Genomic DNA, 22,272 nt, shown 5'->3' with positions numbered 1-22,272 from the left:
TAGTCGGTAACGGGCTGGGAGAAAAGCGATCAATCCGCGCATAAAAGCTGGTGAAGAAGATTCTGCATCAGTAGGTTGCCGTTATGCCGACAAGTCACCCACCAGATGCTCGTATGCCGAGAACCAGTATTATGGGCAACATGGTAGGGCGGTACACAGGCGCGTTGAGCAAGGTGCTGACAATGCGGCGCAATGTCAGCAAAAGACGATATGGTGCCTAGTCAGCACTCTAGTTGACGATGTTAGCTGGTCCGGCCCCTCCCTTCGAAGCACAGGCCGTGGGGCGGTCCATTTGGCAACAGGCATGACCGTGGCAGCGAGGCATGCATGTCGCGCTGTGGCTACTGGCAATCCTTCGCTGGACGAAAGAATGGAACAGAACGCAGGGTTGATTCTCTGCCGAAACAAGTTTCGAGTTGATACTGTGGCTTGCTGCAGGCGCAGAATATAAAGCAACGAGCTTTGCTCCTTCTCATCCGGTACTAGGTTGTGCATGATGGTCACTGATGGGTAGGCCAGTTGGCTAGCTGGTTCGTCGAACAGATCAGGCAGTAAGGCACGCTGGGCGGGCCGCGCTGCTCGACTCAGAGGTTGACAGATAAGTGTGCAGGAAAGGAATAAGTAGAGGCGTGATGTGTGGGCGGAAAAGAAGACCCAGTCGAGGCCCCGCTTGGTGGGAGTTTAGTTGTGCCTGGTACATGAGGCACCATTTTCTTTCGAATGTGCTGCTCCGCCGCACCCAATGACAGGGCAGCGCCCAGGGCCACGACCTTCACCTTATGGTGCTCTGCGGCCCCTGTAGGTGGAGTTGGCCAGTGGCCCTGGCGCTCCTTGGGGTCCTTGGGCTCTTGGGGTCCTCTTTCAGGGCAGCCAACCACCAACCACAGCGCCCCGACTGTCCGGTGCAGGCGTTTTAGGGCCTTGGGACGTCCGCTAATTCGAGCGCTAGTATCCCTAGGTACTAGGTTGTCGCCAAGCGGAAGCCGGAAGCCTCTTTCTCGTGCACAGAAAGCCCCAAAGCCAAACTGTATACGGAGTAGGTACCTAGAGTTGCTAGCATGTAGCAAGGTTTGTGCGTATAGCCCAGAGACACCTTTTCTCTTACCACTGTTTTTTTCCAACTTGAGCCCCGCTCTTTTGGTTGGCTGGCAGGCCACGCTGGTGTTGCTGTGCTCCGCCCACACGTCCTGTCACCGTCCCTCTCACCAGGGCTGCCCGCTGAGCGGCCTTGTTTGGCTGCTGGCTGCTGGCTGCTCAGCCTCTCGATCCCCCCATGTCGAGTTCCGTGCGTGCCAAGCACTCCTGATCACCATATCCGGGCCTTCACGCAATCTCGCAGAGTCTTTCGACTCCTTGGCCATCTCGTCCCTCATCATCGCCCCATTGCAGCCCGCGGCCTCTACTCTCAATCACACTCATTCATCCGTCATCGCCAAGTACGACCGCTGCGACCCGTTCTGCACTTCTCCCCCTTCTTCGGCCTGGCTCTGCCCAGACTCGCCCAGCCAGCGAGTTCGTGGGTTTCGCCAGCGTGACTGCCATCCTCCTCGCTCGGGTGAGGGCTGCAGTCCGCCTTTCGCCATTTCAACACGTCTACCGAAGCCGCCTTCCCGCCTCCCGATTGCACATCTCGAATCTAGACGAAGCCTCGCACGCTGTGGCTTGCCATGGACAACTCCCGCCGTGCCTCTGGCGGCAGCCGGCAACGCTCCTCGTCGACATCAAGTAGCGCCTCGACGGCCTCGACCGTATCTTCCATCACCCAGGAGGACTATGACCTAATTGCCAGTGCTGCTATCCCCGATGGCTTTCGACCATCTGGTCCCGTTCCGCCATCTCTACGACGCCCGGCGCCTCTTCCCTCGGGCCCGTTGCTGCCGCCTCCCCAAGCCGTCAATCCGTCATTTTCCAAATGGAATCATCGACCTTCCAGCGTTGTCAAGGCCCCTAGGCCTCACGATTCACTCACTATCCGTGCGGACGGCTCCAATGCCACCAACGCGAACCAAACGGGCGGGAATGGTGTCCCGCCGCTGCGAGTGGAGGCTCCATACCGTGGCCCCTCGAATCCTGTGCATCCATACGGCATGTATCCCCAACGAACCGCAAGTAACGCTACCGACCGAAGCGTCCGTGGCAACCGCCCATCCTCATACACTGGCCCCCGTGGCCCTACTCACCCATATACGCTATATACACAGGGCACCGCAGCCGCACCTGTTGAAGCCAATCAACAAGCCATTCCTGTCGGCTTCACCGGACTAGCGGCACCATATGAACGCCAGATAGGGCCCGACGGTGAGGACATCGGCGACCTATTAGGGCCGCTTGGTCACACGGAAGAACTTCCTCCCTACTCTCGATACCCCGAAGTGGCCTTTTCTACTAAGCCTGCACCCGGTATTGCTACCGCTGTTGGTTCTGCACAAACTCCGGTGCAGCATGCACACAATGAAGAGGCTTCGGGTAGTGGATCAGCTGCTACTACAATTGTTACCCCGGAGGTACAGAACACTGGCGAAGTTCCCCAAGAAAATCCGTTTGCCTCTGCCGATGACGACCTGATGCCGACAATCTCGAGGCATTCAAGACATTCAAGACATTCAATCAGAACAATTTCCACATATCGCGACAACCCGTCATCTGACGAGACTTACTCTGAAAAAGAACCTGAAATCCAGACCAAATGGCAACGCAGGGCGAGGAGAAAACTCTGGGGCGTCATTCCATACTGGTCTATTTGCCTGGTTCTTGTTGGGCTCATCCTGGGCAGTGTCATGGGTGCAGTTGTCGGAACTGTTTTGACAAAGAGCTCGTCGGGCAAGGAGAAGCGGCCGCGGCCGCGGCCTACATCAGATCCCGACCATAACCCGAGCCCCACGGCTGTTGATATCCAACCACTGCCAACCGTTCCTACCGCGCTTTTGCCATTGCCTGTTGGCGCATTCTCGCTCCCACAATTAGACGGCGGCAGTACTAGGCGATTGTGTGTCGGTGACCCTAGTCAGCTCGCAGCCTGGAGTTGTAATATGGCTTTCCGATTTTACTCGATCAACATCGTTCCCGACGCCACTCGGCCTTCTACTGAGCGATACAACTTCACGCTCAAGCCCATCAACAACACCCAATCTCAACTGCTATGGGGCACCCAGCCGCCTTTCATTAAGGATCCAGTGAAGCTGACGCTTGTCAACGATAGCATAGACGGAGACACGCGCGGCCCTGCGTGGTGGTCATCTGTTTCCTATGACAAGACTGTCATTGTACGGGAGAACGACCTGACTCCCAAGCGCAAACGAGACTGGATTTCACCGGGACTGCCTGCGGTATTGGGCAATGTCAACTCGCAGAGGTCGAGGTTCATGAGATCAAGGTACCAGCCGCAACCTGGTGACTGCATGTGGGTCTGCACCTGGCCGAAGACGGTACTGGAAATTCTCATCTATCCCGGTCAAAACGTAACGGCATCTCCAAGCGCCTCATTTGCCTCCGCGACGGCCACAACGTCGCAGTGGCCAGGCCGCACACCATCTCCAAACAGCGACTCGAACTTCGGCAACTTTGATTTGGACGAGATGCCTTTTGACCCACTGTCGCCCTATCCCAGACTTTTACGAATGTTGGAGCGCCGCGTGCCAACCAATGAGCCTGTCAAGTGCTTCAAGTACGCGATGAACAGTCATGGCAATATTGCACCCCTGTTCCACCCCAACGGTGATCTCATGTCGATGGACATTAACGAGACTTCCAACACTATGCACCGGGCCGACCTCACTCCTGACGCCTACAACAGCGAGAATCCAAACAATAATAGGGATGGCGACCCGGAAATGTCCAGCATTGCCCCTCGCAATGCCATAGAATTCACACCTTGCGGCTGTCTTTGGTCACAGTAAAAGACTCCTATGGGACATTCTCTTCCTGACGGCGTGTGTTAATATATTACATCGAGAGCGATAAATACGGCGTTTCGGTTTCTTTTGGAGCATTTGCAATGCTAATGTTGATTTTCAAAAATCTTATATGACAATGGTTTTTTTCCCACGCTGATCGCGGGGCGTTCTCTTCCCCCTTTTCCTTTTTATGATGGTCAATTCTATTATTTGCTCGAATGCAGCAAAGGAATACGCATTTGATTGCTTAGGGCTTAGTTTTTTTCTTCTTTCCCATTTACATTGACTGATGGGTCGGGCGTGTCGCCATTTCCAAAAATCGTAGTGGAGGCTGATACGGTTATGTATGTATGTATTTTGCGGCAGAAGCATAAATGAAATAAAAAAATGTCACAATATTTGAACAAGCAACAGAAGTCAAAGACCCGTGTTATACAGATGTGATTAGGACTGAGTATCCAGCTTGGCCGCGTTGTTACCCTTCAAAATTCCATCTCGTTCGTACAGCTCCCCCTTCCCCTTCTAAACCCTGCCTCCTCTATAGGTAGTTTTGCATGCATATAAATAGCGCCAATCAGGCGGCTGGTGAATCAGAACCCTATCGTGTCGTTTCACAGAAAGGGATCGGCCATGTGATATGCGCATGACCTCTGCCGGGGCGGACAGAGGAAGATGCGCGGGTCAGGCCTCGGCCGGGCCTGCTGTGCGCTGTTCACATTCTCGCGGCCGGCTTCCCGTTGTTGAGCTTCGCGCGAGAATAGCGCGGCGTGCGGTGGCGCAGCCGCGAGTGTTTTGCTGGCTATCCCTTCCTCAGAAACCAGTCACGTTGCTGCTGGCGCGTCGTCGCCAATAGTCTCCGCAGCGGTGGCGACGGCGGACACATCGCCTTCTCCAGAAGGCCCGTCTGTCGGCTGTACCTCGTTGCCAACAATGTCCTTTTTGCCGTCACGAAAATCGCGCATCAGAGCGAGAAACACGGAATTCTGCCACTTTTCGCCGCTCTCGTGCTGCACCGACTCGAGCAGCCGCTCCGCCGCCTCGGAGACGGCCGACTTGTTGCGTGCGTCGTCTGAGAGCATCTCGGCTGCTGTGTTTTCTTCCTGAAGGGGCTCGGGCGGCGTGACAATCGGCGCCTCGCGGTTCTCGAGCGTCAGGTTGTTAAGTTCAGGGACGCCGAGGTCCGAAAAGTGCTTTTCATCATGCGCAGCGGCGGCTGTCGTCGTCGCAGCATCAGTGCCCTCCGCGAGTGCCTGCTCGTTGAGTTCGAGCTCGCGGGCCATTTGCTCCATGGCGGCATCAACCTGCGCCATGTTGCCGGTGGCGGCGTTGCTAGCCATCCACTTCGCCATCTCCTGGTCAAAGTCAGCCTCGCCAACGGTGGCGGCCTGTGGTTGGGCGTAGGCACCACCCGCGGGTGCAAAGAAGGAGGAGAAGTTCGTCGGGTGCGGCGCAAAGGCGCTTTGAAAGTTCGTTTGCATGGGGTTGGCGGCGCCGGCATATATGGGGCCCTGTCGCTGCTGCGGTTGCGGCTGCTGCAAGGGCTGGCGCTGCTGCTGCTGAGCGGCAAAGTTCGAAAAGTCCGCCGCCCAGTTGTTGCCCAACTCGGGACCGCCGGAAGACGTCTGATATGCGAGGTCGTGGGCGACAGCCGGCCCAAAGTGACTGGCGGCGGCCTGCGCGGGGTTCAGGGCGGCGGCGTGAGCGGCGAGTCGGCCCGCGGGATCGTGGTGCATGCCTGGAAGACCAGCTGGCGTGCCCATAAAAGCGTCAAATTCTTGAGGGCCTTGCGCCATGTTCTGAGGCCTTGATCGAAAAGCCTGCAAGCGGAGAAGCCTTGATTAGCATCGGCCGAGGCAAGAAAAGGAGCATTAGAATACGTACCCCGCGGGTTTGGTTGCCGTTAACCAAACGGTCTTGGTGATGGCTGACATCGCGCGACTGATGGTCTATTAGCTGCTTGAAAGGCGTTCCGCCGCTACAGGAAGCGTCGGCCATGGTTGCTGTGGAGGAGCGCGGCTTGCGTCGTCGGATGGAGGGGAGATGACGAGTGCCGCACGGGAACGTTTATCGATAAGGTGCGTTGGATATGAAGACACACAAAAGTCCAATGAAGTGGTTATAGTATCTCAACAGTAATAGAAAGAGCTTATGGGGGACGGACTGGGTGAGACAGCTCCCTGATAAAAATGAATTTGAGGGATGTAGATGACAAACGGAGCCGAGGCCGTGGCAACTGCCCATCTGTGTAAGCCTGGGGTCGGGCCCAGCAAAGTGGAGCCACACGGGAGGAACTGGCCTGTGACTACAGTGGCTTTTGAGGCGGCCGTGGCGGGGCCCCGAGGCTTGTCGGGACACGAATAAGCTGTTACCCTGTCATGCAGCCATGGATTAAGGTACAGGTGCCGTGAGGCGTCAGTTTCTCGGCGCAACACAGTCAGAAAGAAACAGGGTTTGGCAGGACGTGCAACAGCAGGTATTGGCGGATGAAGGTGCGGCAATGCACTGCAAAGGCTTGATCTTGAGGCGAGCGCACCACGAGCGCACCACGAGCGCACCACGAGCGCACCATCTATTAGTGCGCTGAATAATCGGGGAGCCTGAGCTTCATACGTCGGGGTTGAACCTTCTGCAGCGCTTCGTGTCCATCACTCTGCATGTGGCTGCATCTGCCAGACCTAAATGGCCTTTGATGAACTCTTCATCTCCAGCCCCAATCTGCAGTCTATTTGTGATAAAATCCGCAGGCCGAAAGAATGCGGTCGATACACAAAAGGGAGCTGTTCCCCTGCCCGCAAATCTTCAATCATCTTGCATCGACTCAAAACTATAGCTAGCGATAGCGAGCAGCAGCAGCGACAAGAACAGAGCAAAGAAATGGTGCCAACAACATATTTTCCGCTTTTTCAACAACTTCCTCCTGAAATCCGCCATCATGTGTGGCGAGAGGCGCTTTGCGAATGGGCCGTCTGGTACACTTCACATCCTCACATCAATCTCCAGGCCAGTGGTCTGCTCATACGGATGAAACCGGTTGGCGTAGCGCCCTTTCGAGTCGGTTTTGTTTGTCAAGAATCGCGACGATTGATGAAGCAACTGTACACAAAGCTGCTGCCCAGCGGTAGTACCCCCGGATCGTCATCCACAGTCGTATACTGGCTGATACCAGACCGAACCATTGTATATCTGGGCTGTACCGCACGCGCCACTGACTTCCTCGACATCATCCAAGCCTACAAAAGCCTGCCACTGAGGCACCTGGTGCTACGCTGGTCTGACCTGGTCGATGTCACTCGCTTCAGCCACAGTCTCGCCTACCAATGCCCCGAACTGCAGTCTTTTACCCTCCATGCCGCAGATAGAGAAACAACACCGGAGTTGTGTCGATGTGATTCTCCCCTCGGCAAACACCTCGCAGATTGGTACGTTACCATTGCCGCTTGGAAGGATAAGACCCTGCCATATCTAGAGCACCCGGAATCGGAACTGCTGAATTGGAGTGTGGGGGAGTGTTTTGGTGGTTGGGACGAGGGGAAGGACGGACCAAGGCTGCATTTTCTTCCCTCCAAGCTGCAGGCATCAGCAGCTTTGAAGCGTATACTTGGCGATTAGCTTGCATCCTGACAGCGGCGCCCATCATGACCTTTCTGGGACTGTGTTGCTTTCTGCTCGTTGTGCAGCTTCTTTCTTTTCTCGATCCATAACTAGGCGCCCTAGCGTATTCAATCGCAAATCGACCCTGTATATAATTTGAACAAAAACAGTTGCTGGAAATGTGTGATGTAGTGGTTTGAATCTCGAGCTCTTGGCGGGTACCATCTGGCAGACAAGTGGGGCACGCATCACGTGCATCAGTCGTCCCCTTGCCATCTGTCCCCATCACCAGTGCCTGAGCTACTACTGCGCTGGCGTCCGCGACTCTCCGTCTTACTATTCTTTCTTGGGTCACATCAAGCCTGTTTTTCTCCTTCCAATTAACGAACTGGAGCTGTCACAGATAAAATGGTATGCTTGATTTCTTCTTGTAGCTTGTGATACCGTCAATTCTAGGCCTGGCAGCTAATCAATACACAGGCGGCGCAAGTCATCTCCAACTCCGGCCATGATGACATGATTGTACGTACGAAACTAGGGATCAGGCTCGAATGTCGCTTGAACATGCTGAGACTAGCTGTAAAACTCGCTAGAGAGACTGAGCGACGCGAACATTCTCTGCCCTCTCCTTGCAAGTCGCGATACCGCCTAAGCTAACAGATACCTCCCCACAGCATGATGCCGTCCTCGACTATTACGGACGAAAGCTGGCCACCTGCTCCAGCGACCGCACAATCAGAATATTCGAAATCGAGGGCGAATCTCAGAGGCTAATCGAGACTCTGAAGGGGTAAGCTGACCATTCAACTCCGCCCCCCCCACTGCAGCTTCACTCGGCGACGACGTACATAAGCACCTGGCGCAATAATTAACGGATATCGTTTGCAGTCATGAAGGCGCTGTATGGTGCGTCGCCTGGGCCCATCCCAAGTACGGAAACATTCTCGCGTCGGCCGGTTATGACGGCAAGGTTTTCATCTGGAAGGAACAAGGTCCGCAGCACCAGTGGCAGCGCATCTACGACTTTCCGCTACACAAGGCTTCGGTCAACATTGTCTCGTGGGCGCCACACGAGGCAGGCTGCCTGTTAGCCTGCGCTTCTTCCGATGGAAACGTTAGCGTTCTTGAGTTCAAGGACTCGGCTTTCGACAACACCACCTTTCCCGCTCACGGGCTCGGCGTCAACTCGGTCTCCTGGGCTCCCGCAACCGCCCCCGGTAGCATCGTCAGCAGCTCCCCCGGCCCCGCTGCCGCTGGCAACCGCCGCTTTGTCACTGGCGGTAGCGACAATGTTGTCAAGATCTGGGCTTTTGACCCGGCCACTCAGTCATACAAGCAAGAGGGAGAAGCCCTCACCGGCCATTCAGACTGGGTTCGCGATGTGGCCTGGTCACCCACGGTCCTCAAAAGGTCGTACATTGCCTCAGCTTCACAGGATAAAACAGTTCGCATTTGGACCTCGGATTCGACGACGGGCGGCGCTGCCGAGTGGGAAAGCAAGACGCTCGACTTCGAGGCGCCCGTCTGGCGCGTGAGCTGGTCCCTCAGCGGCAATGTGCTCGCTGTTAGCGGTGCCGACAACAAGGTTTCTCTGTGGAAGGAGAATCTCCGCGGCGAGTGGGAATGCGTCAAGAAGATAGAGGATTGAGAAGCTTGTCAGAAGCAAGAACAGAAACCGAGCCCGAATCACGATATACATACACAACTACGCCGAAGAGTCTGCAAGCGGATTGCGTCAGGATTTGGGAGGATAGGTGAGAAGAGAAAAGCAATCGGCGTCTTTCATGGAAGATATCCCACGACAAAACAAATGACACGAACAGCATGAGGCGTGAGACTGGACGGTTGCCAGTGGCAGAGTCGGATATAGAGAGCTGGTCAAGCTAGCCCATGAGCCTAACTTGAACTATACGCGTAATGAGTTGTAATACAAAATCATCAAGGCATTCAATCCTATAAGTTGTAATTTATTGCCATGTCTGCAGTCTGTAATATATATCCCTCGACATATGGTCCTTTTTATTTGGTGATGGTGACAGCCATCAACACTATCATGACAAAAAAGCAGCAACGGCAGTAACGACGAAAGCCACAACAACAAGCTCGGGGGCTCTACGACCTGCGACACTTTTCCCGTCCTTGCCATTCCCACCACCACCAGAGCTGCCGTCGTGCTGCATGACAAAAATCTCGCCGGTACTATCCGACGAGAACCACAGGCGGCCCTTGTCGTCCCAGGCGAGACCGACGGGGCGGAAGCACCTGTCCGGGCAGTTGGACAGATCCTTTGTGGCGAGCACGTCGACGGCGGCGTCCATGCTGTCCCTGGCGGCGGCGGGCTGGCCGTCCTTGAAGGCGACACGGGCGATGCGGTAGCCGACGGGCGCCTCGCGGTTCCAGCTGCCGTGAAAGGAGATGTACGCGTAGGCGCCGTCGGCGTCAAACTTGATGTCGAGCGGGGCTGTGTGGGCCTGGAAGGCGAGCCGCGGGGCGACGTAGTCGTCGTTGCAGGCGGCGTCGGTGACGTTGCCGGGGGCGTCGTCGTCGGGGAACTGCGACGCCGTGGTGAGCGCGCCGAGGTCTGGGAAATTGTCCGGGCTCCAGATGGCGTAGCACACGGGATAGCCGTAGTTGCCGCCCTGCGTCTTGTTGTTGTTGCTGTTGTTTCCGCCGCCGCCGTCGTCGTCCTGGCCGACGGTGCCGTGGTAGTTGAGCTCCTCGGCGGGGTTGTCCTGGTGAATGTCGCGGCCCTTGCGGTGCAGCTGGTCGACGGAGTTTTCGACGGACCAGAGGCCGCCGGAGGAAGGGTCTTCTGCCACGCCGACCGAGTTGCGCAGGCCCCAGCCAATGACGTGCCCGTCGAGGTACGCGTACGGCGTGACGGAGGAGGAGGAGGAGGAGGAGGAGGAGCCGGAGCCGGAGCCGGAGCCGAGCTGGGAGAGGTCGAAGCTGCGAATCTGCGAGTGGCCCGAGTCGAGGTCCTCGGCGTTGCTGTCCTCATTGGACTGGCTCCCGCGGGAGACGAGAAGAATGCCGGGCTTCTTCCGGGAAAGGAGCAGCGTGCGCGTGGTGTGATCCGAGTTGCTCATGTTGGTGACAATGGTGCGGTTGGCGTCACCAAGCGTAACCGTCTTGGAGTCATATGTCCACTCGTATACCTTGTCCGCCGACGAAGCATACAGCGTCTTACCATCCTCTGTCAACGCGATGCCGTGGTTGAGCTGCGAACATTGCCGGTTAGCGAATTTTCTCTCTCAACTCCCCATCTTACACGGCATTGAGGGGCCCGGGGGTACCCCGCCACAGCCTTTTTTTTTTTTACCTCTCTGCTCGCGAGGAGCGTCGTCTTCTTGTCGACGGAGACGCACGTGTTGCCATCGTCTTTGAGACTCAGGTGCACGAGACCGGCGCCGGCGTCAATGACCAGCAGACCGCCGTCCTTGTCGAATTGGATGCCGCGGGGCTTGGTGAAGCCGTTGGCGACGAGCTGGTAGGACCAGCCCTGGGCGGCGACGGGCGCGGGGTAGCTGACGGCGAGCTTGTTGGAGCAGTCGCCGGAGACGGCGCCAGTAAGCAGCAGCGCCGAGGCAATGATTGATCTCAACGCCATGGCGGATATGCGAAAAACACCTTGTAGAGCTCCTTGTTACTTTTGTAGTTCCGCGGGTGGCGACTAAATTACCCGAAGGCGACGGGGTTCAGGATCTGGTTCAGTGCCAGGAGCAGTTGCTGCAAACCCAAAACCGGTACGTCAGACTTACAAGTTCGCTACCGCGCGATTAATGGGCACTTGACAAGAATGTGAGATGGAAATTTCATCCTTTCAGCCTTTTCTTCAGCTCAGCTGAGGATTTGAAACTGTTCTCAGTCTGAAGCGGAGCGGGGCACGGACAAGCGTGGAGGGGCACCCTGGAAAGCTGTCTCCGAAGCCTTGCCTTTTTCGTCGCGATTCCTTGGAACAGCTGAAGGCATACAGCCAAATCAACCAGCAAGACTCGAGGCATAGGATCACGGCAATTTGAGGGTGCTCGAGATGGTATATAAGATTTCACAATTTATACTGTGGGATCTAAATTGGCCAGAGTTACAATGTAATATTTGAAAGACAAGTTGCCCACTTGTTTGCAGTCTCTAATCAGCTATGTTCCAGCGCATGACGAGTGCTCTCGCATCGAAAGCTGGCCTGTTGCAGGTAGCCTGAAGGTAATGACTATCGGGCGAATCATTGGACATCAGGGCAAATAGTGGAAACGCCTTTTTTTCGTGTGATCTAAGCTCGAATACGAACGAGGTTGTTCGCTGGCTCGCCGAGTTGGCGGGGTAAATAAGGTAGGTAACCAAACTGCCTTTTTCGGAAGTACTTCTATCCACATGGGACACACACAGATTACAATGTACTTTGACAACTCCCCGTTTCACATGCAGCACGTACATGGTGCAGCTAGCCGGAACTCATGTGCGATGAGCAGAACTCTTCAAACCAGTATGAATACGCTGGCTGAATGTATCATATAAGGATGATGCCCTCTGCTGGTTTAGTTTCGCACGTTGCCGTTTACTAGTGTAAGTGCGTAATCATTAGTATACATCCCGAAAGTGCAGATGTACGCTTTTCAGCCTGCAAAATCGACCAGTCACAAGAAGGATAATAGCCCAAAGTTTTAATTGCATACTCAATCATAAAAAAAATGAGAAAGAGGGCTCGTTATAGCGACAAGCCTCGTGGCCAAGGAACCACTGACGAAACTAACAGCTCAGATGCTAGTGGGGTTGGGCTCAGCGACGCTTGAAAACGATCCGGGGTTTCTTCTTCTTCTTCTTCTTCTTCTTCTTCTTCTCCTTTGTTGGCATGAGTGTCTTTTGTTCTCAACTTGCTGCATAATGAAGAATCGTGAATTCCAGCTCTTTTCCGAGCTGCCACCCGAGATTCGCGCCTGCATCTGGCGCCACGCCATTGAGCCACGCATCGTGCCTGTGACGTGCTGGGTTGGCAACCAGCGCGCCGAGGCCATCAACACCTCACGGGCGACGCACGGTCCGGGATGGGAATCCGATTCAGCCGCGGTGCGTCGCCGTCGCCAGAATCAAAAGGACCCTACGACCATGACGCAACTGCCACTGGAGCTGTATGCCGTGGCCCTTCACAAGCCGCCCGTGCTGGACGTCTGTCGAGAGACGCGTTCCATTGGACTGTACGAACCGATGATTTTGACGCCCGGGAGCAGTGCCTCATATGCATGGGTCAATTACCATGCAGATGTCATCTATCTACAGGATGACCAAGAGCCGTACACTCGATTTCGAAACTGCGGGCATCTAGTGCGACGCCTACGCATCTGCGCCGACCCGAGCGACGAGTACTGGTTCTACAACCAATCCGCAACGCTCAAGTCTACGTTTTGCCAGCTTGCAGAGTGCTTTGTCGTTATGGGTACAGATGCGCGTATCTGGGACTGGAAATGTTACGATTACCAAAAATGGTTTTCGTGCCCTCCGGATAATATTCATCTAATTGATGAAGAAAACGGCGAGCAAATGACGTATGGAGAGCTGCTTCGAATGTCTGACGAGGACTTGAAGAAATGGGCAATTTCAGCAAGCAGATACGCGGATGAGTCATGATGAAAGTAGCTATCAAAATGCTGAGCGGAAAAGGACTGCATATAGCTTGATGTTCGTGAAATAACACAGGCCATTGTTTCTTGGCATCAGTGTCCTTTATTTCTTTGTGCGGACAAATTCTTTGCCCATAATCCCGCAGAGCTTTCTACGCAATGCAGCTCTGATCTAGAACAAGAATAGATTCAAAGCCTCGTGCGGTTCTCGACGTCGTAACTTGTCTCTGTTCGCGCTCTGTGCGTTGCTCAATTCGCAGGGCCAACTTGTCCACCAAATAGACAGCACTCGACGATCCCCACCCATCACACAAAACCGGGAGGTACAAGTAGAGTTGTAATGAATTGAATGTATTTGACTTTATTCAGCCTGATATTCTTTGTCTTTGACCTAAGCAGCTAGTCCTCGACAAGAACCCAATCAAGCCGGGACATTGCGTCTGAGGGGCCCACAACACAGACTCTTTTACAAACAGTACGTCTCGGCCTATTCAGAATATTGTTAGCAAAGCTTGCCTTCATAACCATGCATTCCAATTACTTGATATTTGTCCGGGTCTTTTAGCAGCCGCAGGACGCGTAGGAGCCGCCACCAGATCTCGGAGGATTGTTGCGGCAGCAGCCTCCATTACAAGTATACGCCCACGTCCACCTGGACGAACCGGGATCGCAGTAAATAATGTTGGTTCTGCCATTATCGCAAGCGGTGTAGTCTTTCTCGATATTGCGATTACATCCGTCACCAATGTTGACTGCCATGACCACGGGAGCCACGAGCGTGGTAACGGCGATGATGGACTTGATGATTTGCATTTTGTATATTGAAGGAAATGGTCTTGGCTATGGTTCTGTCACTCGATAGTGCGGAGTCACGCATCTTTATAGAAGGGAAGGAGTGCTATTGCTGCTATTGCTCATGCATTCTCCGCCAAGTGGGCAGATTGCTCTCAACGCCGACTTCCGTGTCACATTCAAAGAATGGGCCAAAGTGATACTACAAACACCGGACAGTCGGCCAATGTCCAAATACGAATGTCGCCGCTCTCTTTGTGATCTTTGCATTAGTGCGCGGCAGACATGAAGCCCCCCAAATAGCCTAGAAATAAAATTTGCACAGGGTCGTTCCGATAGGATGTCAAGGATCCGCAAAATGTATAGCAGCTGTAACTCTGCGGCTAGAAAAGGAAAATGCCGATATGTACTATGCATCATGACAATCCCTCATCTAGGCAGAGCCGACATGAGCCCCTTCAGCGGCAGCCTCGTTAGTGGCTGCTGGAGCCTTGAAGCTGGCAAGCTCCGCAATGGCAAGATGGAAAAAACCAGTCGTATTATTGCGTGCAGTGGGGTTTCGATCGTTACATAGCACTCCTTTAACGAGCTTCTTTAAGTCGCAGCTAAATAACAGCCCATATTTACATGCTTGTGGGTGTGTATGAATCGACGTATTCGCATTCAAAGCCACATCAGACTTAGTGTGAATATCGTTATGTACTATTCTAAGACTAAATCTTCTCGCCCGTCAGAATTGGCTTGGCTTCCTCGCTCGTCCACCAGCTCACGCCCTGTACACCAGGATACGTGAATTGATCCATGCTCTCTGGCTTCATTTCCACGCTGTATCCTGGCTCTATCGGTGTGCGGTAGTAGCCATTGACAATGACAGAGGGGTGCAAAAAGTGCTCATGCAAGTGGTCCACGTACTCCAGCACCGACTGCTTGCCGCTGACGACGACGTAGTCGATCGTGCTAACGTGCTGTGTGTACTCGGGCAGCCCAACGCCACCAGAGTGCGGCACAATCGGCACGCCAAACTTGCGGGCCATGAGGAGAACGGCCAAAACTTCGTTGACGCCGCCGAGACGACAGGCATCTACTTGGCAGACGTCGATGGCGCCGTTCATGAGCAGCTGCTTGAACATGACGCGGTTCTGGCACATTTCACCAGTGGCGACCCCAATGCCATAAGGCTTAAGCGCTTCGCGGATAGCCTTGTGACCAAAGATATCGTCGGGAGATGTGGGTTCCTCGATGAACCAGGGCTTGAAATCGCGCAGCTGTTTCATATATTCAATGGCCTCGGGGACGGACCAGATCTGATTGGCATCCACCATGAGGACGTTGCCCTTGTCGAAGCCAATGACTTCGCGCGCAATGCCCAGACGACGACGGTCCTCCTCAATACCACCACCGACCTTGAGCTTGAAGTACTTGTAGCCTTTGGCAAGCGTCTCGTGCAGCAGACGCTTCATTTTGCCTTCGTCGTAACCCAGCCACCCGGCGCTGGTCGTGTAAGCAGGGACGGCCTTGTCGGCAAGCGCCTCCTCGATGCGCTGCGCCTTTCCAGACTCTGTGATTTGCAGCATCGCCAGCGCCTCCTCCGGGGTGATGGCGTCGGTAATGTAGCGAAAGTCTATGCAGCGGACGTACTCTTCGGGGGTCATGTCGGCGACGATGCGCCACACGGGCTTGCCGAGGACTTTGGCCCACAGGTCCCAGACGGCATTGACAACGGCGCCCAGAGCCAGGTGAATGACGCCCTTTTCCGGGCCGATCCAGCGTAGCTGGCTGTCGGAGACGAGGTAGCGCCACGTCTTGCCCCAGTCTGCGACAAGGGAGGAGAGGGTCTTGCCGCGGAGGCGATCGGCGACTTGATCGATTGCAGCGCAGACAATGTCGTTGCCGCGGCCAATGGTAAAGGTCTGAAATGAAGCAGTGCAGTTTAGCAATCGATATTTTTTGATAAGAGTTGTGTGGCGTGATGCTCGACGACGACAAAAGATTTTGCATACCATGCCATGGCCAGCATACTGAGAGTCTGTTTCAAGAATGCAGTATGCAGCAGAGTAGTCGCCCGCAGCATTCATGGCGTCTGAGCCAGTCTTGTCGAGCGACGTCGGAAAGCGCACGTCGCGCGACTTGAAGCTGGTGATGGTAATCTCGGCCATTATGAAGATTGCGGGGGCGGGGGGGAGGAGGGGCGGAAAAGTGCTTGAGGAAAATCGAGAGAGGAATGGGTAATGGGGATGAGCGAAATATTGATAATGTATTTCTATTAGGTGGAAATTTGAAATGAATAATCACAATGAGGTTCCCCAACATAGCGTGTCATTTAGAGGCGTCGGGATGGTCATTTGGCGGAGGAGGGACAGCCGGTTTGCCGGCCACGGCTTTGAGGCCGAAGTGGGGGGCCGGATGGGGGTACATCAATACACGGCTACCCAAAGTCGGCCATTGATATTGCGTAGAATGGAATTCGAGATGGAAGTTTTGATTTCTTTCAGTTGATAGATAGCATCTGGTTTGTTTCTTTGAGGGTGATTCAGCTTGATGTCAGATACTGGTGTTTGCTTCGCGAGCACAGCGCGCAACTTCTCATAAACTGCTCACCTCCCCACCCGAATTGATGTAAGAAGAACAATTCAGCTCACGAAACGCGAATTCAAGCTCAAACCGTATTCATAATTTGGATTATCCAATCCTGACCGTGACATGAAATTCTCCCCTATATCCTCTACTTGGCACGACCATTGTTGCCGTCTTGTGCTGGTTGAATGCGCTGCTCCACCACCAACTACCTGGTTGATTTTACCGACGGCTAATTCTGCCACTCGCGAATACGTTGAATCGCATACGGCTTTTTTCGATACAAGTTGCTCAAGATATCGTGTTTCAACAGCCTTGAAGTTTAATCTGGAAGGGCTGCTCGTTTATTACAAGCACTATGTGGTCGGCAATTAGTGAACCACCTACTATTGACGAGCCCTCTTCTGAATCTCTCTGGAAATACTGAAGCTCAAGCTCTTAGTCGGACTAACTTGGTCAACCTCTGAGACTATTTCTCTTCTGCTTGATGAGATAGCTAGTCACAAGCAGTGATACTCACACGCACTCAAAAGCAAGCAATGGCTGTACTATGGCTTTGCGAACATTTCGACAATAAGCAATCGTCGTCACGGAACTTCAAATGGGGCGTTTCCGCTGTAACCAGCAACCTATTTCCAAAAGTAAACATGAATTTAGTCCAGCGCCTGTCGTGGGAAAGCCACGGGGCTAGGTTCGGGGCTTCTTCGTAGCAGCCACATTGACGATTACGATTTAAATGGTAGTTCGCTTCATATATATTTCAAGAAGCTAAACATGATTAAGATCGAGATAATGCTTCCTCATTTGGTATCTAGACTTTCTTCCGATCCGTTCGCGGCGTAGGTAGAGGCAACTTAGATACGTCATGGCCTGGTCGACTTGTCTGCAGTGGGGTCTCGCGCCGCGACCGTGAATTTCTCTACCAAGCACTCCTCCAGTTGTACGTTGCAACGGCATGTTGATGCCCATTTAGTCGGCCAAACAACGGAAATAAGGAATCGATCCGGTATGGCTGACGAATACGGCGCTGACGATGCGCTGTTGGCCGCCATGGCCGCCGCTGATTCGATTCCCGTCCCCCGCCGACCGGTACAGCAGCAACCGCGTCCGCAAAAGATCCAGCAGCCCACGCCACAACGACTAGACAAGGCACCTCCAGCAGCCTCAGGATCAGGAGGCAAAGTGGTCCAACCGACTCCCCAATCGCTCCCTCAAAGACAAGGCGCCTCCAACATTCTCGTTTCACCCCGTCAGCGTGGCAATCCGGTCCTGACGCACCTCAAGTCGATGCCATGGGAATACAGCGATATTCCAGCAGACTATGTCCTTGGAACAACGACATGCTTGCTGTTCTTGAGGTACTATATATATGACGCTATCGAGTTACGTAGCATATGCTGACAAGGTTCGCCGTCTAGTCTCAAATACCACCGCCTTCATCCCGAATACGTCTACACTCGAATCCGAAACTTGCAAGGCAAATACAACCTACGGATCCTGCTCACAATGATTGACATTCCGAACCATGAAGATCCACTTCGAGAGCTGTCCAAAACGTCCATGGTCAATAATGTGACCATTGTCTGCTGCTGGTCCGCCGCCGAGGCCGCCCGCTACTTGGAGCTCTACAAGGCTTATGAGCACGCCAGCTTCGACGCGATTCGCGGCAAACAGTCATCGAGCTACGCAGAGCGGCTTGTGGACTTTGTCACAGTCCCGCGCAGCCTGAACAAATCGGACGCAGTTGCTCTAGTGGCCAATTTTGGCAGCCTAAAGAACGCCATCAATGCCGACGCCGAACAGCTCGGCATGCTGAGTGGCTGGGGTGGTGTCAAGGTCAAGCGCTGGAGCGCGGCCATTGAAGAACCATTCCGAGCCAAGAATGCTTCCAAGCGCATCTTGCCCACTGGCGACGCAGCCGCCGTCGCCGCCCTTGCCGAGCCCGATGCAGCCAACAGAGGATCAAGGCTGCAAGACGCCGTGCCGCTCTCGCGCGTGCCATTGCGAGATATGCCCGCTGCCTCGGCGGCTATCGAGGCGACCCCCGAAGCAGGCCAGCCAGTGAACTCGGGCAAACAATTTCAATTTCGTGGCGACACGGACGATGAGGATGACGAACTGGAAGCGGCGGCGACTACCACTTCCAAAACCGCAGAGGCGGCCAGCAAACGAGCGGAGTTCCAGGCCGGCCAGGCTGAGGAGCTCTCCGATGGAATTGCTGCTGCGCTGGCAAAGCTTCGCAAATAACCTCCAGCGCGCTGGGCAGATTTATTTGCAGATACTGGGCACATGCTTCGTTCCCCGTACCATTTTGTCGGGGTAGAATGTAGTGCTGGTCTCCGATGCTATGAGTTGCTCTTATCCACCATGTTCGGCATGGCCTGGCCTTGCATGGATGAGCTTGCGTTTCTTGCACCAGACAAATAAAGGTCACGATTAAAAGTAGCATTTCGAGGGTTTTGCTTCTCATTCCTTGGCTATTCCTGCGAATTGATAGTCACACGCCCACGACGCGCGAGCTCAGGAAGTCAGGAACCCGTTCCAAGCATGCTGGGCGGGATACTATCGTGATGCCAGGGGACATGACGAGCTTCACCCCGGCAAAACTGCGACGACGACCGGTGGGCTGTAGAAAGAAGACACCTGGGAGTGATGGCCATACTCACCCTCGCCAGAGAGACCACTGCTGTCGATGATCTCAGCACAGCAATTGTCATACGTGACCAAACCACCGTTGCCAACATTCTCGATATTATCTCCGAGGTGAACTTGAGCACTATGAAGAAGAAAGTAACGGAATCTATATCGCTGAGACTGCAATTTACTACCTAGGTGGCATGGTTGCTTGTGTGTTCCCGCGCGAGAACCATGTCGGTGGCGCGAATACTAGTTTAATCAGCTTATGATCTTGTCAGCGGCCCATACAGTCACTTTCTGAATGGATAAAGCGCAAGGCCGCTGTTGAATCAGGCCAGGACTCTTTGTGATGGTCTGTCAGTGGCATCCGATACCCCCCTGACGTCCTGGACCTGTCTACTTGACTCCAGAAAGACTGGCACGAGCCCCAACAATGCTGCCGAGATCGGCACTCTGATTCTCGAGGAGACTCGCTTTATGACCTGACTGGAAATGGCTATCCTGCCAGATTGGTTAAAAAGCTGAGGATTATCTTAATCGCCCATCTGGCGCGCCCGAAGCCTGGCCAGGCCTGATCGGCACACGGGTCAATCATAGGCAATAACGAGACAGGAGGGCATTCTCGAAGCCGAGCCCAGTCTTTCCATGTCGAATTTATTGGGCAACTGTGCACTGCTTACTTTGTCGAGGTAAATGGAAATATAATACAGTGTTTTATAATTCATTTATCGGTAAAACCCAAGTTGGAACTGAGGATGGTCTGCACCAAAGTCCAAAGCCCACCAGTCCGTCAACAAGCCCGTCCGCCAAAAATTCCGTCCATGAGCCCCTCCGAAACTCTGCATTGCTTTGCTAGAGCGACATCTATAAAACCTTGACATGAGGACCCGACTTTAGCGATGCCCATGCCCAATGAACGGGCAGTGCCGATTTCCGTTCTTCCAGACGCATCTATCAGGCAGTCCCTGAGCCTCAGCCCTGCCGGATTTGTTTTTGGTAATTGAACCCGCGTCCTGAGTGCGACCCTCGTCGGGCTGCCTTGCGTTGTGGGTAACCGGTTCCGGCGGGGGCACGAGCTTGTTGGCGGTCGCTTCTTCGGCCACGGCGGGAGCGGCCGATGCGGTAGTGAAGATTACTGCGGCGGCGACCAGGGGGAGAGCCGAGAACTTCATTTTGGTTTTCGTAGAGGATACTGATGAAAGTGAAGATGAGGAAGTGAGAACAGAGTTGCAAGTCGGTACTTGGAAGATGTTGGATTAGAGCAGTTACTTTGTGAATGAGAGCAAAGCGATCGTGTCGCATTATATAGACAGTTTTGGCTCATGCGTGTGCGGCGGGACACGGACCAGTTGGCGCAGTCAGCTCGTTTCGGCTGCTCGTTTGTTACCAAGCAGATCTGACCAGAAGAGGTATTTTTGGGGGACTGCTCAAAGAGACAGAGCAAGCAACCTGGGGGGGGGGGGCGCCCGCGAAGTCGAGCCAGACAAAAGAAGAAAAAAAGTTGGCTCCTCACCGCACTGACCAGAGGTTTGCCAACACCCGCCACCGCAGAGCGGCGCGGAGAGCTTTCTCAAATTGTTTGCGAGTTTGTCATTCAGTATGGCTCAAGTGTATCCGACCATGTCAATATGAAAGGACTGACGGTGGGAAGCAAACTTGAGAACGTCGCTGCCTCAATGTACCAGCTCAAACAAGTCCCCACTGCCGTATAATGATTTTACTGCCATCTCCGGCTCGATATTTGATAGATTTTCATAAGGTTGAAATGATTTAAATGGAGTCGTGAGAGTGATTGTATGTAGCAGGCTAGATCAGAATGGCAGAGGGGTATCACGAATTTTACGGATATGGAGCATTAACGATGCATGTCTTGGGCGGTCCGTTGTAGCCATCTACCCATGTTTCACGATTCAGCGAATCGTTAAGCTCTTCAAAATCGTCATCCATCTCTGTGAACTGCGTGCTTTCTTGCTCACTCTTGAATATTGTCATATCCTCTTCTCGCTCCGTTTCCATGTTATGACACTAACGTCGCGAAGACATCTGAGAGAGGTGCTGCCAACAGACAGCTACTGTCAATCGATACAAGATCAGCAACCACAAAACATGTATCAATAAGGGTATGCACACCGCCTCGCCCGCGCGAAGGAGATTATGCAAGAATTTGGTCTCTGTCCAAGTCCAACGTGGCTGCTCATCTTTTGTATGTCGAGCACTACGAATATGAGGAATGGTTTGACATGGGGCAAAGTCCATGAATAGTACATATCAACTGCGAAAGTGTCGTTTTTTGGCAATAATTCCCCGTACAAAGTGACGCTCAAAGTAGTTTGACCCGAGAAGACATTCTCGAGCAGCCATCTGACGTTTTGCTCTGCCATCAGATCTAAGTGCGAGGACTGCGTGGTGGTGCGGATATGTAACCCCTTGACCGTATAGCTTTCCCATGATACCCGAGTGTCGCGCCCCGGGCTCGTCAGGGACTCAATACACACTGACCCCAGCTAGCCGACGTTGTGCCGCGCGTATACGCCTGGGAATCAGCAAACTCGACAAAGGTTCGTCTCGGCTGTTGACAATGTGCCGCTCGACAAGCAATTTGAGGGTCTTGGTGACGAGGACGAGGTGCTCATCAGAGAGCAGCTGACGGGCGCCTTTACCAGCACTCGAAAGGCTGTGTTCCCAGACACCCTACGCAGCTGCCTGTGATTGGCATCGATGCTAGGGGAGAGTCAATTGCTGGAGATGGACCACGACCACGCTGACTGATCTTGCCGACTTGAAATTTGCGAGCGTTCTGCACCCCGTTAAGACATTTTCATGTCGTTTTGCGACGCGGGCGGGCAACGCGGGCGGCTGTCAGGGGCCGGATCACCACGAGGGTCGGCTGGGAGCGACTGTGATGCCAGGCAGTTTCGACGCCGAGGACGAGAGCCAGCGATTCAAACCAATGCAGAAATGAATGGCTCATCGCGAGAATCTGGGACGCGGCGCTCGAGAAGCGCAGAGTGCTACACGCCAAGCGAGGTGCCGGGCATTGAGGGCCTGACGCGTTCGCCTGAGCTGCAGGGTGGGTTGCTATGCTCGGCAAGGTTGCTTCATCGCCGGTTCATGCAAGAAGGACCAGCAGAGGAGCTAGCGGCATCGCGCAAGGCAGCTGAAGAGACGCT

General features: G+C 54.0%; 9 protein-coding genes across 9 annotated transcripts; 4 read left to right on the top strand and 5 right to left on the bottom strand.

Moving 5' to 3' along the window:
• Window positions 1–1,667: 1,667 nt before the first annotated feature.
• BBA_03424 (glucan 1, 4-alpha-glucosidase) lies at window positions 1,668–3,896 on the top strand (the record flags this gene model as incomplete). Its single annotated transcript, XM_008598521.1, has 1 exon — window positions 1,668–3,896. One exon carries the CDS (start codon window positions 1,668–1,670, stop codon window positions 3,894–3,896), a length of 2,229 nt encoding a protein of 742 aa, XP_008596743.1.
• An 818-nt stretch (window positions 3,897–4,714) lies between these two features.
• Window positions 4,715–5,888, bottom strand: BBA_03423 (uncharacterized protein; the record flags this gene model as incomplete). The annotated part of the gene is made up of 2 exons (XM_008598520.1): window positions 4,715–5,710; window positions 5,775–5,888. 2 exons carry the CDS (start codon window positions 5,886–5,888, stop codon window positions 4,715–4,717), a joined length of 1,110 nt encoding a protein of 369 aa, XP_008596742.1.
• A 2,112-nt stretch (window positions 5,889–8,000) lies between these two features.
• BBA_03422 (WD domain-containing protein) lies at window positions 8,001–9,132 on the top strand (the record flags this gene model as incomplete). The annotated part of the gene is made up of 3 exons (XM_008598519.1): window positions 8,001–8,006; window positions 8,159–8,274; window positions 8,373–9,132. 3 exons carry the CDS (start codon window positions 8,001–8,003, stop codon window positions 9,130–9,132), a joined length of 882 nt encoding a protein of 293 aa, XP_008596741.1.
• Window positions 9,133–9,535: 403 nt separating this feature from the next.
• BBA_03421 (glucose sorbosone dehydrogenase) lies at window positions 9,536–11,094 on the bottom strand (the record flags this gene model as incomplete). The annotated part of the gene is made up of 2 exons (XM_008598518.1): window positions 9,536–10,705; window positions 10,807–11,094. 2 exons carry the CDS (start codon window positions 11,092–11,094, stop codon window positions 9,536–9,538), a joined length of 1,458 nt encoding a protein of 485 aa, XP_008596740.1.
• A 1,271-nt stretch (window positions 11,095–12,365) lies between these two features.
• On the top strand, window positions 12,366–13,106 carry BBA_03420 (uncharacterized protein; the record flags this gene model as incomplete). Its single annotated transcript, XM_008598517.1, has 1 exon — window positions 12,366–13,106. The coding sequence occupies one exon, from the start codon at window positions 12,366–12,368 to the stop codon at window positions 13,104–13,106; it is 741 nt and encodes a 246-aa protein (XP_008596739.1).
• Window positions 13,107–13,660: 554 nt separating this feature from the next.
• BBA_03419 (uncharacterized protein) lies at window positions 13,661–13,912 on the bottom strand (the record flags this gene model as incomplete). Its single annotated transcript, XM_008598516.1, has 1 exon — window positions 13,661–13,912. One exon carries the CDS (start codon window positions 13,910–13,912, stop codon window positions 13,661–13,663), a length of 252 nt encoding a protein of 83 aa, XP_008596738.1.
• A 692-nt stretch (window positions 13,913–14,604) lies between these two features.
• BBA_03418 (L-galactonate dehydratase) lies at window positions 14,605–16,047 on the bottom strand (the record flags this gene model as incomplete). Its single annotated transcript, XM_008598515.1, has 2 exons — window positions 14,605–15,801; window positions 15,892–16,047. The coding sequence occupies 2 exons, from the start codon at window positions 16,045–16,047 to the stop codon at window positions 14,605–14,607; spliced, it is 1,353 nt and encodes a 450-aa protein (XP_008596737.1).
• Window positions 16,048–17,473: 1,426 nt separating this feature from the next.
• Window positions 17,474–18,712, top strand: BBA_03417 (DNA repair protein rad10; the record flags this gene model as incomplete). The annotated part of the gene is made up of 2 exons (XM_008598514.1): window positions 17,474–17,823; window positions 17,884–18,712. The coding sequence occupies 2 exons, from the start codon at window positions 17,474–17,476 to the stop codon at window positions 18,710–18,712; spliced, it is 1,179 nt and encodes a 392-aa protein (XP_008596736.1).
• A 1,283-nt stretch (window positions 18,713–19,995) lies between these two features.
• BBA_03416 (uncharacterized protein) lies at window positions 19,996–20,274 on the bottom strand (the record flags this gene model as incomplete). Its single annotated transcript, XM_008598513.1, has 1 exon — window positions 19,996–20,274. One exon carries the CDS (start codon window positions 20,272–20,274, stop codon window positions 19,996–19,998), a length of 279 nt encoding a protein of 92 aa, XP_008596735.1.
• Window positions 20,275–22,272: the final 1,998 nt, after the last annotated feature.

The sequence above is a fragment of the Beauveria bassiana genome, assembly GCF_000280675.1.
Source record: "Beauveria bassiana ARSEF 2860 unplaced genomic scaffold BBA_S00007, whole genome shotgun sequence".
Lineage (NCBI taxonomy): Eukaryota > Fungi > Ascomycota > Sordariomycetes > Hypocreales > Cordycipitaceae > Beauveria > Beauveria bassiana.
Note: the sequence above shows the minus strand (reverse complement) of the source record. Positions and strands in the feature narration are given on the sequence as shown.